This window comes from Sclerotinia sclerotiorum, genomic scaffold (assembly GCF_000146945.2).
Source record: "Sclerotinia sclerotiorum 1980 UF-70 scaffold_5 genomic scaffold, whole genome shotgun sequence".
In the NCBI taxonomy this organism is placed as follows: domain Eukaryota; kingdom Fungi; phylum Ascomycota; class Leotiomycetes; order Helotiales; family Sclerotiniaceae; genus Sclerotinia; species Sclerotinia sclerotiorum.
The window spans coordinates 1,061,110-1,078,674 of NW_001820831.1; the positions used below are offsets into that span (position 1 = coordinate 1,061,110).

The 17,565-nt window shown below is 42.7% G+C and overlaps 9 protein-coding genes across 9 annotated transcripts; 4 read left to right on the forward strand and 5 right to left on the reverse strand.

Annotated features, from left to right (window-relative positions):
• Positions 1-624: 624 nt before the first annotated feature.
• On the reverse strand, positions 625-1,020 carry SS1G_04376 (predicted protein; the record flags this gene model as incomplete). Its single annotated transcript, XM_001594519.1, has 2 exons — positions 625-718; positions 854-1,020. 2 exons carry the CDS (start codon positions 1,018-1,020, stop codon positions 625-627), a joined length of 261 nt encoding a protein of 86 aa, XP_001594569.1.
• An 866-nt stretch (positions 1,021-1,886) lies between these two features.
• On the reverse strand, positions 1,887-3,301 carry SS1G_04377 (hypothetical protein; the record flags this gene model as incomplete). The annotated part of the gene is made up of 4 exons (XM_001594520.1): positions 1,887-2,152; positions 2,211-2,313; positions 2,382-3,217; positions 3,265-3,301. 4 exons carry the CDS (start codon positions 3,299-3,301, stop codon positions 1,887-1,889), a joined length of 1,242 nt encoding a protein of 413 aa, XP_001594570.1.
• Positions 3,302-4,435: 1,134 nt separating this feature from the next.
• On the reverse strand, positions 4,436-5,639 carry SS1G_04378 (hypothetical protein; the record flags this gene model as incomplete). Its single annotated transcript, XM_001594521.1, has 3 exons — positions 4,436-4,941; positions 4,994-5,142; positions 5,374-5,639. 3 exons carry the CDS (start codon positions 5,637-5,639, stop codon positions 4,436-4,438), a joined length of 921 nt encoding a protein of 306 aa, XP_001594571.1.
• A 1,403-nt stretch (positions 5,640-7,042) lies between these two features.
• SS1G_04379 (hypothetical protein) lies at positions 7,043-7,540 on the forward strand (the record flags this gene model as incomplete). The annotated part of the gene is made up of 2 exons (XM_001594522.1): positions 7,043-7,135; positions 7,454-7,540. The coding sequence occupies 2 exons, from the start codon at positions 7,043-7,045 to the stop codon at positions 7,538-7,540; spliced, it is 180 nt and encodes a 59-aa protein (XP_001594572.1).
• Positions 7,541-8,322: 782 nt separating this feature from the next.
• On the forward strand, positions 8,323-10,323 carry SS1G_04380 (hypothetical protein; the record flags this gene model as incomplete). Its single annotated transcript, XM_001594523.1, has 4 exons — positions 8,323-8,550; positions 8,606-9,824; positions 10,060-10,131; positions 10,316-10,323. The coding sequence occupies 4 exons, from the start codon at positions 8,323-8,325 to the stop codon at positions 10,321-10,323; spliced, it is 1,527 nt and encodes a 508-aa protein (XP_001594573.1).
• A 193-nt stretch (positions 10,324-10,516) lies between these two features.
• On the reverse strand, positions 10,517-11,836 carry SS1G_04381 (hypothetical protein; the record flags this gene model as incomplete). The annotated part of the gene is made up of 2 exons (XM_001594524.1): positions 10,517-10,555; positions 10,640-11,836. 2 exons carry the CDS (start codon positions 11,834-11,836, stop codon positions 10,517-10,519), a joined length of 1,236 nt encoding a protein of 411 aa, XP_001594574.1.
• Positions 11,837-12,775: 939 nt separating this feature from the next.
• On the reverse strand, positions 12,776-13,441 carry SS1G_04382 (predicted protein; the record flags this gene model as incomplete). The annotated part of the gene is made up of 2 exons (XM_001594525.1): positions 12,776-13,313; positions 13,365-13,441. 2 exons carry the CDS (start codon positions 13,439-13,441, stop codon positions 12,776-12,778), a joined length of 615 nt encoding a protein of 204 aa, XP_001594575.1.
• Positions 13,442-14,671: 1,230 nt separating this feature from the next.
• Positions 14,672-15,071, forward strand: SS1G_04383 (predicted protein; the record flags this gene model as incomplete). Its single annotated transcript, XM_001594526.1, has 2 exons — positions 14,672-14,694; positions 14,825-15,071. 2 exons carry the CDS (start codon positions 14,672-14,674, stop codon positions 15,069-15,071), a joined length of 270 nt encoding a protein of 89 aa, XP_001594576.1.
• Positions 15,072-16,195: 1,124 nt separating this feature from the next.
• On the forward strand, positions 16,196-17,158 carry SS1G_04384 (hypothetical protein; the record flags this gene model as incomplete). Its single annotated transcript, XM_001594527.1, has 2 exons — positions 16,196-16,628; positions 16,686-17,158. The coding sequence occupies 2 exons, from the start codon at positions 16,196-16,198 to the stop codon at positions 17,156-17,158; spliced, it is 906 nt and encodes a 301-aa protein (XP_001594577.1).
• Between the last annotated feature and the right edge of the window lie 407 nt (positions 17,159-17,565).

Here is a 17,565-nt window from a genome sequence, read left to right on the forward strand (position 1 = left end):
GGAATAATCAAAATATTTAAAATCCGGTGATGGCACAATCATGATAAGAGGAGTGAATGCTAGAATTCTCTGAATTTTTCTTTACTATTGGATATTGAAGATCATTTCTTTGTACTTTGAAGACTTTTTGATATGGTATTGATGGAAGTTGTTGCTGTAGTCCTGTGTTGTCACCGTGATGTATTTCTTGGCTGCTGGTTCTTTCGAGTATGGTATTCCCATTCCCATTGCTTTTTATTTGTCTGCAATTATGCACTCTCTTGCGATCACAAATCATACTCAAAGAAAGATGATATATCGTCGATAGCACAGTGAGTGGGCCCAATACGTTGAATATAGCACACACAATTTCAGGGCCCATAAAAGATACTTCCAGATCCAATCCCAACATGAAGTCTCAAAAAGAAATATGCAAGTATCACAAGATAAAAACAAGACACAGCAGGCTAGATATCAAATATATAAAGCACAAGAAGAAGTAGCCAATCATTTGCTCAAAAAGCCAACCCCAAATCCAACGCCAAATCCAAAACCCCTGGGAATCGTGCAACAACTTGTCCTCCCATCCCAAATTTACACGAACCGAATACCCTAACAATCTCCATTTTCACTACATCTCCACCTCTATCTATGCCTCTCCTTCTCCGCATACGTCTTATTCCATGGTTTCTGATCCTTAACCTTCTCCATCAAAGCCGTACGATCAAAAATCGTATCCCTAAATCACTCATAATTAGCCCATCTCTTCCGGCCCTATCCTATCCTATCCTATCCTTCCAAACACCCCTCCATAATACAATAGTTATTGACGATCTAACGCACCATGACAAAATCACGAAAAGGAAATACATACAAAGGATCTTGATCGACATGTGGCTTTGTATGCGCATTGTATGAATGTAACTGTGCGTCCATTCCGGCTTTGATGCTGTGATGGGGAGAGGGCTTGAGGAGGGCGTTGGCGCCGATTAGTCCGCCGATTGCGGTGACGGTCATGATTATTGCTTCGCGTTTGGCCATCATGGACATGATTTTTGGTTTTGTTTGATTTTGCTGGTTGAGTTGGGTTGAGTTGGGTTGAGTTGGGTTGAGTTGGGCTGTTGTGAATGGTAGTGATGATGTTGTGAGTTTTTGAAATTATTCGATGTTGAGGAAGTGTACTGATTTTATTTATTGCTAATATTGAGCACAATATATAAAAATCCTATCACAACCTTCTCTACATCTACTATATATACATTCATGTATCATGATCACCTACAGAGTACACATCAGCTGCAAGAAAAAACTCCACATTTAGAAAAATGGAAGGATTTCCTCACAGCCCAGCCAATTTTGGTGGTACCAGCGTCATACGACAACAGAACAGAACACGCCACTCATCATCTGAGCGGGGGTAACCGACAACCCCGCATTTTGGAAAATCAGCATATATGATGACAAAATGGGGAGAACAATTCGCTAAATTGTTCGATGCATTGGAAGAATCGTCTTTTGTTGCTATTGTTAGATTTTGATGTCGTACGAGAACCAAAACGAGACAGGTCATCCCAGGAGACTGGATTTCGGATGCATTTGATTGAGCTACAATGCACATACCATAGGGTTTGGTTGGATTGGCTGTCCTGTTTCTTTTCTGAAAAAAAAAAAAAAAAAAAAAAAAAAAATTATATGTATGAAGTATTATTACCTAAGAATACAAAGTCCCAAATCCAAACGTTCGGTGTTACCCGTGGTGTTACTCGTGGTGTAAGATATAAGATCGAATTATCTGACAGCATGTTGGCGACACAAACTGGACCCACAATTTATCTTCCGCGTTAATGCATCGTATGACCTTGCTTTCATCCTGCCATGATAATCATATCTTTTCCTATACCCTCAGCCTAAGCAGTAACGACAGTCTCATCTCCTGCATTCGGTTGTTTTATGCCTATTTTAACCAAAGGACCCTGATTAAAACAGTCGATGTCGTGCGTAGCTACAGCCGAAGCAGCGGATATACTTATTTCCAACTTTCCTCGCTCAAGTACCTCGAGATCGTAAGCAGATATGGCTTCCTCAGAAGAAATCTTTCCTTCATTGATGTTTCTGATAGCTTTGACATAATTTGCTGCGTCTTGGATGGCATTATTGAGGCCTTGACCACGGTCTAAAGAAGCGGAAGTTAGTGCAGAACATGCTTAAAGTATGGCAGAATTGAAGCTTACGAGGTGGCATGGGATGAGCAGAATCACCTGCGATGGTTACACGACCATGATGGTTGTCCCATTGCACGGGGTCCTTCCATAACGTACATATGTCCGCAGGGACCTAGGAGGTTTTGATTAGTGGAATGCCTAGATACAACACAGCTACAAGAATAGTAGATCACAACTTACTTCAGTTCCCTCTGTCAACCATTTGATAGCGCTTTTCCATGGATCAGTCCATAGTTCCACATTACTCTGTAGAATCTCAAGTCTCTCCTGGCTACTCAAAGCAGTCGCCTGTGCTTGGCGCACCGGATCCTCTTGGAGAAAACTGCACAATAGTTGGAATACCCAAGTCTCAGGTTTCTCCTTGTCCACAACATCTAAAGCCACCAACATGACCAAAGACTTAAGCTCGTGATTGGTACCAAAATTCATGATAGGATGAAAAGCAGGATTATTTTTCAAATAAAGAGCCTGCTCTGCCGTGTATGTTGTTTTCATATTGTAAAGAGTATATGGCATAGGTGTGAGGTTTCCTTTATCCCCAAGTAGAGTAGTACGAAGTAAAGATCTCGCCCCATCAGCGCCTACAAGGTGGGTTCCTGTAGCCGAGGTCCCATCTTCGAATGTGACTGTGACATCTGTATCTGAAGCTGTGAAGGAGGTGAGTCTTTTGTTGTATTGTATCTGTAGACCCTCGGCGAACAATTTCCTCAGTTTCTGTCTGCCTACACGTCGTAGATTATCGGCCGGAAGAGTTAACAATATTTCTCCGGTTTGCGCATTCTTGAATGGCAGAGGTGGCATAGTTTCTTTTTCGTAATAAGGATCGCATTGAGCGGACTTTATTTTCGCAAAGATTTCGTCTGGAAGGCATGTACTAAGATGTTTCGAGCCCCAATGTAAGGCCATCGACCAGTCGCGAGCACGCTCGGTTGGGTTTGCTGAGGCTAATCGCTCGAATATCTCGAAAGATATGCCTGCTTTCTTGAGTCCTTGCGCTATCAACAGACCGGTAGTGCCTGTTTGTGTTAGTGAGTTCATGATAGTGATCTGACAGGAAAGCTACCGGCTCCAATAATCAATACTTTCATATCTGAACTCATTTTGCTTTTGGTCTGCGCACGATCTCAAATCTGCTATTTGCTTTGTGGTGTTTATTCTAATTTCGCTGGAAGATGTTTGTTCTATGATTCACTCCGTCCTCATCAACGACGAATACTTTATACTTAGAGTCTCATCATGCACGGACACCCGCTTAAGCTTTGGATCCTCGACGTAAGGATATTAAAGATATATGAAAACTGAAGCAGGGTTACTTTCAACTGCGGGGAGACCATGAGCACCTCATAGCTTTCATTGGCTCTTGCATATATAACATTCCAATCGGCCCCACTGCTGAGTGAGGAGCGGCTTGAATGTCTCGGGAACGGCGGGCTCATGAATCTTGCCGTCGATCGCAAAATAGTTACATCCGATTCTCTTCGGCTTTGTCTGTATCACATTGTGCGCTATTTCTACCTTGTAATCATGAATGTGTAGGGTCGTTATTTAGGAAGTCATTTTGCACAGTCAAAAGCACTTATTGAAACAACAGAACTTTTGCCATCAACTTTCAACAAACTAGCTAGACGCGTTCGAATGATCATGATGAAGAACCCTTGTTCCAAAAAAGCACCGAGAGCTTGGTATTACACTGGGCGTGTTCAATAGTCCGGATCGCAGGACGTTAAACAGTCGAGTTTAGGTCTAATGGGAAACTGAACAGTCCGTTCAGGATAGTAGAAGTCTCCGACGGATAATAGAAGCTGCCGACAAGCTAGACTGCACTCCGGACGAGCCGGATTTTTGGACTGGTGATGTCACATGACATTCGGTTTGTTTTGAAACATGCTTTGTCAAATCATGTGATATGTCTTAATCAATCCAAAAATCTGGATTGTAGTCTAAACTTTTTACTATTAAACTATCTAATCCGAATTTTGAATATTGAAAAGTCCTTGATAGTTCCACCTAATCCAATAAAACCACAGATTAACTCTCTAAACTGCCGCCCAAAGTTTAGACAGTAGGACTATTGGATATACTGACTATACTACTTGCTGATCCCGCTGCCATGGTCAGCCTTTGAGAAAGATCAGCCATATTTTCCTAATTGAACCATTTTTGCACGATATCACTTCTGAGCGTTATATACAGAGTAGCTCTTGAAGCTATGTATTTTTGTGAACTCGCCAATTTCAAGTACTGTCGCTCATCGATGTCCCTTCGCTTGCCAGTTCAGCACTAAAAATACTTTGGCTTCCTGCATCCGTGCCTTCATCATCTGAAACTTCCGAATCGTTATCGGCTATCACATTTCCTATATTTCCCATACAAATCGAAAATTCCTTTCGCATCTTTACAATCCATTCTAGCAATGTCTGATTGTCCATGGGACTATTGCGGAGCTGCTCGAGATTCTCTTTCAAGGCAAGAAGAAGCTTCCTCCTTTTATTTTTTGCCATAGTCCGAGAACTCTCCTTCTTAGCAGCGGTTCGAGCAATGATAGTCTTCGAGACTTCCTCGGCCACTGCGAGAACCCTTGGAGGCAAATCAACCACACGCGCTAGAGCAATACCATAGTGTTGTTCTTTAACACAGCCCTGACTAAGTCTATAGAGCATTGTCATGGAATTCAAATCACTCATGTCGACTGACAAATGATAAACTTCAACTCCAGGACGCTCAGACATGATTTGTGCTCCTTTATGTCAGCAGGCATATTCATGAGACGGAGATCAGATATTACCACATACCAAGCTCTTTGAAATGGGTGGCAAACCAGATGACTGCTCGAGTCTGTGATAATGCTTCTGCGATGCTTAAAGCAATTGCAAGACCGTCCCTTGTACTGGTCCCACGGCCAAGTTCATCAATTACAGCAAGGCTTCTCTCATCAATATTTCTATAACCACTGATCAGTAAAATTCGAGACACGAGAAAGAATTTGGATCACCTAAGTATGAATGCCGTTTCCCTCATTTCTGAAGCGAAAGTAGAAACATTTGCTTCAATACTATCGTCCATTGACACGCGAGCGAAGAGTTGATGAATTATTGGAAATGAAGCGTAACTTGCTGGTACAAAGCAACCCACTTGCGCCATCACACTCATAAGAGCAATTCCTCGTATATACGTACTTTTGCCGCTCATGTTACACCCGGTAATTATCTGGAAACGGGATTGTTGCGTTGCATAGTAATCATTGGGCACGAATTTATGTGATGGCACCTGAAAAAGACGCAGATTAATATTTTTAGTTGATATGTAATGAGCCATACGGACCTTATCTCGAATAGGATGGCGGCCAGACTTGATAGCGATGCATTCTGTTATCTCTGGCCTGACATAGGATTCCTGGCTCGTGACTAATTTCCCAAAGGATGTGATCATATCGAGCATGGCGATACTCTCGCAAACTTTAAAGAGGTTAGGGATTTCGCCTCGCAGATTTTCGAGAAGTCCTTGAACTGTTTTATCGCTTCCCAAAATGACTTCTATGTGAGAGTCTTCAATTTTCTGGTTGAATTTTATCAAATCTAGAGTCTGGCATTCGAAATATCCTTTTTTGCGAAACCGATTGATGAGTATATCCGGTATGCTTCGACCCTCAAATTCGTTTTCGGAAAATCGAAGATAGTATTTCCGGAGATTATCGAATCTAGTTTCGCCTTGAATTTCATATCTCTCTGCCACCAGTTGTGAGTAAAATGCAACACATTGAAGAAGGCGAGCATACGATGAACTTCTGTCACATGCTGATGGACATCTTCTGTCACCTCTTTAAAAGTTTGACGTGCTACATCCAAAAAGCCACTCACCCCTGCCTTCACAGCATATGTCCGTTGATTTCGTAAATCTAAAGGAGTCTTCTGATATGTAACATCCTCGTTTATGACCCCGTTGATAAGCTGGATTGTGGAATTGACAACTTCAGTACGGCAGTTGTTGCGAATCTCAACTAATAGCTCCGATCGAGCGCCCGATAGGCTTTCAAAGACCGGGCCAATAGATTGCGCAAAAGATTTTAGCATCAGAATGTTGTTTATATCTTGCTCCGAGTTCCAAATGCCTGGGACAGTTGGGATAATGATAAGCTACAAGATGTTAGGGGGCAGTAATGTAAATTTAAAAATGGAACCCGAGCACGTACGCAAGTAAGTAGCTTTTCAATGTCAGGAATCGACCTCAGAGCTGTAACCTGGTTAGTAAGGGTCGAAATATGGCTGCGCGTCAACATGAAGATGAATTAAATGACAAAAGCACACAATAATGGCATTGAACCAACCTTGTCTAGTCTGTAAGAACATGTCTTCATTTTCCGAAAACTCGGCCAACGCGTCATAGCGAGCATTTAGTAAATTTGACTGAGTCGAAGGCTGTAGAATATTGCTTCTCAAGAGCCGTGATCCCATTGGTGTCAGTGTCTCGTTCATGAGTCCAAATAAACAATCTTTTGACTTGGCATTCTGCAGATTCTGGATTAGTTCAAGTGATTGAATGGTAGCAAGATCTATCATCATAGAATCCTCCGAGGGCTGATATTTAACTCGAAGAGAATGAAATGCAAAAGTAAGGGATAAACTCATATCAATATATTTCAAAGCCTACGCATAAACAACATGTCAGTAAAGTAAATGTCACAAGGGAGGGTGCTGCTGGCAAGGCTTACCGCACAAAAGCAGCACACCGAAAAGTAGTTGCCTCCTATAGCCACTTTTATTGCCTCTAGATCTTCCTTAAACGCCAACTGCTGAATATATTCAATGCCAGACGTTTCGGACCAATAGCGACGATCCACTGTGATGATCCTAGCTCCCAAAATATTCTCTTCCACAATTTGGTACATCTTGGATTTAGGGTTAGGAGGTCCGGAAGTAGACACAATTAAGATCTGGGTAGGTTCGAAGACTTGTAACTTGTGAAGAGTTTTGACATAGAATTGATTGTCGCAGATCTGACTGAGGACTGCCTCGCCAGTTGATATATTGACTAGCGCCAACCCAACAGTCGGAGATACTCCACGTCCTTCACTGACAGCACAAATAATGTGCTGAGACTCACCTCCAAAAATTGAACTTTCCCTTGACTTACGCCCAGTGCTTGGACGAGATGTACTAGGACGAGCTGTACTTGAACGACCGCCATGTGGGGGCAAGGAATAGGAATTAGAATCGGTATACCCATGCTGATATGATGTGGATGGAGTACTGTAGGAAGTAGAGGGTCTCGATAATGATGCCATGCTCACTATCAAGCGCAGACCATGTAATCTCGAATCTGCAAGTGAGACTACCAGTTAACAGCTAAAGTGTTAGTTCGTTTAACAAGATGGATGGATTGCTTGAGTGCAAAGAAAGACATTCAATTGATGAAAACCATCAGGTGAATTGGATTGGGATGAAGATGGAAATTTAGGACTTGATGATCAATTGCCTGGTAAGGTTAACATGGAAATGCAGAACTTGACGATCAATTGTCAGGTAGGGTCCAGAACATGAAGAAGTAGATCTTAGTTGGAATCTGGGTATCGTATGATGCTTCATGAAGATCAATGGTAGATATGAAAGAATATGAGACATAAGCATGAATATAGGTTATTTTCTAGATCTCAATGATATGTCAGTAAGATATCAATGCAATGATAGTATGACAGTATGATGGAAGAAGGAATTATAAAGTGGTAGGTAACCTGACTCGTGGGGACATTTACAATGTGAATGCACGGACCACTAAAGGATAGAACCTGGATAAGAGAGGACAGATAACAGATAACAGCCACAGCAACGCCACCTTTTTTCGGTTTCTCTCTGATGATTGGCCTTATTGTCATGATGACTAATCAGATCTACATCGATAAGCAAACCCCGCAAAAATTTCTGTCAAGCTATGAGAAATGTAATAATCCCTGGCTACATATAAATTCCACGAAGACCCATCCATCGCAAAAGTTCACTTTCTACTTACATACTTTCTTTCTCGAAATTATAATAGCAGTTAGTCAACTACTTTTTCGAAAAGGCATCGCAACTCATTGTCCAATTTCAATCCCTAAATTTGACTTGTACATTGACATTCCTCCACCATGGCGACCGTTCCCCCCCCTCCAAGCAAGAGGCAAAAGACTGATGCTCTTATGAAGGCAAGAGCACAGCAAGAGATAAAAGAGATACCTGCCGACGCTCCGAATCTTCTTATTCAATTTTTAAACAGAATTACAGGTGAACCGATTGGAGATGGCCCAATATTTGTACCAGTAGCCAATACAGATCGTAAGAGTCTTAACCTATTAGTTAATAAACTTATGAACTCGGTGAGTCAATATCACAACCCAGATACCCCATTCTGAAAGCTAATTACATGCAAAGAGCGAAAACATATCTTACACATACGATATTGAGATCAGCGAGAAGGGGGCGAAAGAAAAAAAAATCATACCATTACCTGCGGATGTTTACCATACTCTAATGGCACCGGGAGCTGTTCGCGAGGAGGGACACCGTGCTGTGGGTGTAGCCCCAGAAGCGGTTTTCAGAGTTCAGGCAGTCTCGAGATGTGCTTCTACGATTCTCGGTCATGATCAGGCTATTCTAGCTACTCAGTTTTCTCCTAGATCCTCCTCAAGAATGGCTAGTGGCAGTGGAGACAATACTGCGCGTATTTGGGATTGTGATACAGGAACTCCTGTACACACTCTAAAGGGACATAAAAGTTGGGTTTTGGTCGTTAGTTGGTCGCCAGACGAATCGAGACTCGCGACGGGAAGTTATGATACTACTGTCAGGATGTGGGACCCTAAGACTGGGAAGCAATGTGGCAAACCGATGACGGGCCATACAAACTGGGTTACGAGTTTGGCATGGGAACCGTATCATGTTCAGAAACCCGGTCAGCCTAGACTGGCTTCAGCTTCAAAAGACGCCACTGTTAGAGTGTGGTCGACCAATCAACAGAAAATTGAATTGGTTCTAAGTGGTCATAAAGGCACAGTGTCGTGTGTCAAGTGGGGAGGAACTGGATTCATCTATACCGCATCTCACGACAAATCCGTCAAAGTGTGGAATGCCGAAGACGGAACTCTCGCGCACTCCCTTAATGCTCACGCGCATTGGGTCAATCATCTCGCCTTATCCACAGAATTTGTCATGCGAACAGCGTATCATGACCACACTGGCAAGATCCCAGCGACCGACGAAGAAAAGGTCAAAAAGGCCAAGGAACGTTTTCTCAAAGCCTCCGAAATTGAAGGCGAGATCGTGGAACGCCTCGTCTCAGCTAGCGATGACTTCACCATGTATCTCTGGGACCCAGCCAAGCAAAAAAAACCAGTAGCACAAATGCTAGGTCATCAGAAACAAGTAAACCATGTAGCGTTCTCCCCCAATGGACGATTTATCGCATCATCTGGTTTCGACAACCATACGAAAATCTGGAACGCCCGCGATGGAAAATTCATAAGTACGTTGTTAGGCCATGTAGGCCCTGTCTACCAATGTGCTTTTAGTCCAGATTCGAGATTATTGGTGACAGCAGGCAAAGATACCACGTTGAAGGTGTGGGATATGAGAACATACAAGCTAGCCAAAGGTATGTATATTCTCTTAGCTCTCTTCAATGTCCCAGTTGGGATTTTACAATCATATGCTTTCAATATCTTGGTTGAGAATTGACATTCACATGATTCAATATCTTGATTTGAGAATTGACATTCATATGATCTCATTATCCCAATTGAGATCCAACATTCATATACTCTCAACATCCCAATCCCAATTTGACATTTAGATGCTTACCCAGTACTTACTAATATAATCAATCATAGACTTGCCTGGCCACAAAGACGAAGTCTGGGCCGTAGACTGGAGCCCCGACGGGGATAAAGTAGGAAGTGGTGGTAAGGACAAGGCAGTTCGTATTTGGAGGCATTAGAGATGCCAAAAATAAAATATCGTTAAATGTAGTCATGATTCTCATGCGCTCAAGTGGCTATCTCATCTTGGAACACAAGACGGGGAGCTGTTAATTGTTGATTGTGAATTCAGACAATGAGTGCATGATAGGTACTAACTATTCTATAGAGTTTTGAAGTTCCTGATTATTGATAAACTAAAATTCAAGAGATCATTTGATTATCAAATCTGTATTTGGACAGTGAAAACGCCCTGAAATTGCGTGCATCTTAAAGACGATTAACCTCACTACTACTACCACACCATATAGGGTTTATGATTGAGACATAACATACATATTAAATGTAACATACTATTTATTCATTTCTATCATGTGCAAACCCATATTTTATACAAGATGCCCTTTTCCTTTTCCATATAATTCACTTACTCCCTAACAAATAATCCTGCCATTCCCATTCCCGTTCCAATACACATACTAACAACACCTACCTGTTCTTCCCTCCTTCCCAACTCTGCCAATAATCCCGCTACCATTCTCGCTCCTGTAGCACCTAATGGATGACCCAATGCAATAGCTCCTCCCCTTGGATTAACATCTGCCTTCTCATATGCACTCATCAGTCCCAATTCCCTCACGCAATAAATTGCCTGACTAGCAAATGCTTCATTAATCTCCCACACATTTACCTCTTCTTTTTGAATGCCCGCTTGCTCCATCAATTTTGGAATCGCAAGTGCGGGCCCGATTCCCATTTCATCAGGTCGACATCCTGATATTGCTGTGCCGGCCCATTTTCCAATAATTGAAGAAGTTAATCCGAGAGCAGTAGCCGTACTCCGACGCATCATCAATGTAGCAGCTGCTCCATCTGAAATCTGCGATGAGTTCCCCGCAGTCGATGTACCATCTTCCTTGAATGCAGGTTTTAACTTCTGCATACTCTCTAACGTAGCACCTTTTCTAATCCCATCATCTTTCGTAACAGTAACTTCCCTCGGTTCTCCAACTTTCACCCCTCCTTTCCCCGTCTCCTGCCACATCGTCGTAACCGGTACGATCTCCGCATCAAACCACCCCTTCTCCTGTGCCTCTGCCGCCCGACGATGACTCTCCACTGCCAACTTATCCTGTTCCTCTCTACCAACTCCATACCTACTCGCTACATTCTCACTTGTAATCCCCATCGGCATAATACAATCCCTCGTATCTCTCTCCGCATCCTTCAACTCCGGCCACAAATCCACCGGAATAGCCTTCGACCCATAATTCCTTGTCATACTCTCCATTCCCCCACCAACCCCAATATTAATCCCTCCCATCGCAATAGAATTCGCAATATTGGTAATAGCCTGCAATCCCGAACTGCAGGCGCGGTTGGTCGTAGAAAACGCAGTGCGCGTATCGTAACCAGCGTGGTTCATAGCCATACGTCCGGCTTTTGAACCCCCGAGTTCGGAGAGCACGACTCCGACACATACGTCGTCTATGAGAGAGGGGTCGAGAGAGGGATTGGCGGATAGTGTTGCTTTGAGTACGCTGTGGAGGAGTTGTTCTGGGTAGGCGGAGGAGAGTTGACCTTTGTAGGAGCGGGTTATGGGAGTGCGGAGGGAAGTGAGGATGACGATGTCTGAGGAGTCTTTTTTGAGGATCTGGGAGAGCCCTCGGCGAAGAGGTCCGGTTGACATATTGGCTGGTGAATGTGAGATATCGGAATGGAGGGGTAGTTGTTTGTTATCGATTTGATGCCAATTGGAAGGTTTCCTAGTTAAGTTACACAGAAAGTGTATGTGAAGTGAAATACAGTAAGAATAGAAGAAAACAATATTGAAACGAAATGAAAATATTTAACCTACACGAAACCTACCCCATTCATTGATTGATTAATATGTCCTTGAGGAAGAGAACATCGGCATCCAAAGTCGGGGAGACGTAGTGTGGAGAGTCTGAGCCGGGCCAATCACAGAGCAGTCGCATAAGAGCTTATCCGAGAGGTTTGGTCCATGGGACAACTTCGTATATACTCGAGCATCAAAATAATCGTATTTTTGAGGCAAAATAATTAAGACTTGCAAAGCTAAGTTTATATGGAATAACAACTCTTTGTACTACTTTACTAGAGCATACGTTTCCAATGGGAGGGTTACAATGTCTTAACCTTAAACCATGGGTTCGTCTGACAATTCTGCACTGCGCCGCAAGGGCACCATTAGGAGGGTCGTATTCTAGGACTACGAAAGCTAAATGGTAATGTAAACGTGGTATTCTCTCTGTCAATGACATCCATCCGAGGAATTTACGCCATCCGAATGAGTTAAGTGTCCAGTTGCAATTTAAGCATACTTGTGATGAAATGGATAAAATCAAAGCAAAGAAAAGGATGTCATTTGCCTTGCTCCGTCAACGCCCCCGTGGTATTTGAATGTATTTACATAGAACATATAAGGAGGTTAGAATGGCCCCCGACATAACATCATCAAAGCGTCCTGCACTCTTCGCCTCTCGAAAAGAAAACATGAATATACGAAAAGAAAACTCCAGCGACCAAGCACGTTTTCCTCTAAACCAAGCACGACCGCAAGCGTGATCGTACTGTCTCCCAATCCCTACTTTATCCTCAACATTCTCTATGCCTCAAAGCCGATTTCTCTCCTGCTATTAAAGCGACTCGTTGGCTCACACAAATCCAACCACATGGTACCGGTGTTCAATGGACAGGAACGGGTAGCTTTTTGGTCAGGAGTATTGTATGCATCTTTGCAAAGTGCACCTGAAGGACACTTCAACTTCACGCAAGTGCCTGATCCACTGCCAGTGCCAGTAGGACTAACTTTCACATTATCCTTCATGAAAGGAGTTCCCACCAATCCAGCCCCGGCGCCATCCAAATCACTGAGATCCCAATAAAGAGCGGAGTATTGGCCCGTTGTCCAGGTATACTCGAATTGAAGAATCGAAGGGGTGGTTTTCCAGTTGGAGGTCTTGGCAATCTTTATCGCTGTTCCATGCCCGTCAGTGTCCCAAGGGAGTGTGACTGTGCTGCTAGCTCCGTTGCCAGCTTTGATGTGCCAAGGGCTGGCATTGGAAGCCGTGGAACAAGCGCCATTGGTACCGACGTTGCAGCCTCCGCCGTTTGACTTGTAGATGTAAACATCTTGGGAGCACCTAAATCATGTTAGTGAGCCTATTAGTATTATTGAAGGTAAAGAAACAGACCAATTGTTGATTGTAAGAGAAGCAGATGCCGTCGAGGCGAGAGCAGCAAGAGCTGACAAAGCATAGGAAAGATGCATTTTTGCAATTGAATGTATGGAATTGAAACAAAAAGGAGTGTGGGTAGGACTAAGCCTGAAAAATAAAGAGCGACTATAAGCTATAGAGCTTTCAAAAATATCAAAACTGGAGATGCAGAAACTTCATATATGATGATGCAAGGAAACCCCCCAAGCGGGGGATATCCAGAATATATAGAGATTGGATGAAGCATAGAGCGTTGAAAGAAAGTAAGACCGAGAGGATTATACGAACAAGTTTCGATTCATGCTCGGCATGGTGGCTCAGTATATAGGGAGGAGTGAGCAAAAATTGTACGCTCCTGAAATAACGGGAGACATGATCCTGCTAAACATAGTTTTGACAGTAAAACTGCTCTCTAGATGTGTTTCACGTGTCTTTGATGTAATTTTACATTCTCAAATCTTACTGGGCATCAGTTCAAAGGATGAGGATGATATTCCTGGAAAAAATCACGTTCGCTTCTTCTGGTGTGTTTCTCCTTTTGGATGTAAATGTAACATCAGCTGACATGAAACTTAGCCAAGACCAATAGGAGGGCTGAGTAGAGTTTCTTGGATTGGGGTCCTGGTTAGATTAAAATGTATTTTGAGATTGGGTTGATGTCAGACTTCACTGTTCTGTAAGGTAATAATTATATTTCACTAGGGTAGGCCACTTCCGTGCTTGCCATAACCTCATGTGGGTAAAAATTATCTTCAACTCCTAGTGACGTTTAACACCATCGTTTCTTCAAGGGAAACAGAAAACTCGTGGAGTGACTCTGGCATTTCGAAGCACTGTTTGTCTAGACTGGAGATCCACGAATCTAGGTAAAAAATGGACATTAACATTCCAGGTTTGTTGTAACAATCACAGCCATACAAAACTGTGCCCAGTGGAGATTGGCTCCCCTCAAAGATCTTGCTGTGAATTTTACCTACTTGTACTGTTTCTAAGCGAGGCACATGGCCATATTCCTTCTCACAACGCTACCTCTCGCATATAAAAATAACTCCTTTCCAAAACACCTTCCCTAACCAGAAGTGTACGGAGTTTCCTGTTTGTATTGTTGAAATCGCTTAATCTGTTTGATTCCTGATATTCTCGTGGAAACGAGAAATAATGAATTGACAGTTTGAGGTATGCGATCCTCAGCGGTGGTTTTTAATGTTCCCACCTCACAATTTCATGAAGATGACACACTCAAATAATTACGTGATGCCAATTATATTTTAAGGGAATGGTAGATGTCCAACAAACATCTAAGTTGGTAAAATATTATGGTTTCTGATGCTTCAATGGGAGACCAACTAGGCTCAAAACATCGAAGCGGCCATTCTGTTCTAACGCGGATTTTTGGAGATCTTTGAAAGATATTGATTACTGACAACACCATTTAGGCCGAAGGAGAACCCTTCATTCATCTTGCATAAGACTCGACATTGGGTGACTCCTGCCTCGAACCTCCAAGAGCAACGTCATTCCTATTATGTAAAGACGCTGCAAGAACGATCTCCAGATTTAGCATGCTGGAAGGATAATTCTCCGCTCGAGTTGGGATCCATTGATGGACAGTCAGGCAAGCGCACAGCATGCATTGAAGATCTAGGTATCAGAAAAATCATTGATGACGGAACGTGTGAATAGTTCCATCAGTTCTCATTGACAATGGCCAATTCATCACTTGATGTTCACTGAAAGTCCAGCCACGTGAACAGATCTCTAAGCTCTGCTCTAGTGCATGTTTGCCACAGAAGAACATCACCATGCAAGGTCGCCAGTGCACTGCCTTTAAGGTAGATGATGCTCCATTCTCTGAAATGTACCTAGTACTTATGCCATTGAGATCCGTCTGCCAGTTAGTAAATAGTTCAAAGTATAGAAATTCATCGAGCCGTCAAGGACAATCCGTGATAAAAGCCGTAATTTGTATTGCTAGCCTCGATCGTGAAGACAGTCTGATCTCTATCCTTAGCAATGTGGCGGGTTGTGCATTGTTTATAGTATAGGTTATTGTTCGGCATTAATCTAAACGTCATAGAGTAGAAACCTCTCACTACGATATTTCATATATTTTCCGAATACGAATAGACTTATACTTAGTAATTCAAACAGCCAATGGTATCCTTTATTTACACTTGATCACATGAATGAAATACCATTATAGCCACATCAGGATCTTTTAGAGCTAGAAGCTTTCAATTTACCCCTCGATGCTTCCAACCGATGATATACATATCGGCAGAAAGGACGTGTATATGTACAGTACCCGTGTGAATTTCCGATATTCGAAGAATGTGAATAGTGATCCCCATGAATAAATGAATTGACTGACGATATATATTTGGCTTGCTACATTAATTTTGCAGTTTCTTCAACGTTGGAATATAATAAACCTATTACTCGTGACTGAATTGAATTGAGCACAAAACGAATCATGATCGATCGGGACCCGGCTACAGTTCAACGGGAATAACCTCACCCGCTTTTTCCCGTTTTTTGATTTGAATAAAATTATCTCTGATTGGCTGAGACGGTGAGGTAAGCGACTTTGTCGGCATTTCGGTTCAAGAGCAAAGCAGTTTCGCCTTCTCCACAACTTCTTAATTGTAATTGACAACTTTGTCTGTATTTTGTCTTTATACCTTGATATTATCTCAAGCAAGAACTCTATCCGACATTGCTACATACAAGATTGTAATAATACTTACCTACTTTCAACCTCATTCAAGCCATTCAATTGATTCTGATACTTCAATCTTACTTCCATAATGGCATCTCTCCGCACAAGTGCACGATGTGCACGCTCGATATTTGCCGCCTCGCGACCAGCTTTCAGAACACAGATGCGTACTATGGCATCGGTCCAAAGTCAAACAGCCGTCGACAGTCCTACCATTTCACCATCTCGTCCTGTCGAACCTGCTTCTAAGACATCTACTGTCAAGGAACCTGAAACCGATTCTAACTCTTTGATCAAGACATTCCACATCTACCGATGGAATCCAGATGAGCCAGCTAGCAAGCCCCGCATGCAATCATATACTTTGGACCTCAACAAGACTGGACCCATGATGTTGGATGCGCTCATTAGAATTAAGAACGAAGTCGACCCTACTCTTACATTCCGAAGATCTTGCAGAGAAGGTATCTGCGGTAGCTGTGCAATGAACATCGACGGAGTAAACACACTGGCTTGTTTGTGTATGTTGACAATCCATTTGGTATCATGAATACCCTTGCTAACAATTTGCTTTGTAGGCCGCATTCCTAGAGACGCCAAGCACGAGACCAAGATCTACCCACTACCCCACACCTATGTCGTCAAGGACATTGTTCCTGATTTGACCCAATTTTATAAGCAATACAAGTCGATTAAGCCATATCTTCAACACACTGATCCAGCACCAGGAGGAAAGGAATATTTGCAATCTAAGGAGGAACGTAAGAAGCTTGATGGTCTTTATGAGTGCATTCTTTGCGCATGTTGTTCGACATCTTGCCCCTCCTACTGGTGGAACAGTGAAGAGTACTTGGGACCAGCTATCTTATTGCAAAGTTACAGATGGCTCGCAGATTCTCGTGATCAGAAGAAGGAAGAGCGTAAGGCAGCTTTGGACAACAGCATGAGTTTGTACAGATGTCACACAATTCTCAACTGCTCGAGAACATGTCCCAAGGGATTGAATCCAGGTTTGGCGATTGCGGAGATCAAGAAGGAAATGGCTTTTTAAGAAGCCTTTAGCGAGATGATATCAATTTGGGGGATATGATGGGAAAGCATTTGAGCAATGGGTTGTGGTGTTTTAGGGCGGTTACTGCTAAGTCAGTTTGTGTAGATAATGAGATTAACATGAATTTATCAGCACATGTTTTGTTTTTGTCTTCAACTCTGGTCCTCCAGGCTGGCCTATTACTTGTGACTTTAAAGCGAGGAGGAAGCACCGAAGCTTCGCGAGTGTGATGTTCTTCAAGAGACAATTCGGCTCACAGTGGCCACAAAGTTGACAAAAGGTATCTCACTGTTTTATTTGCAGTTCTAGAGCAGACTTCCTAGCAGTAATGGAACCTGTATATCTCCATTTTAATTTCGCATAAATCGGGTGATTTGCCTATTCAAGCAGAATAGAAAAATTCACAT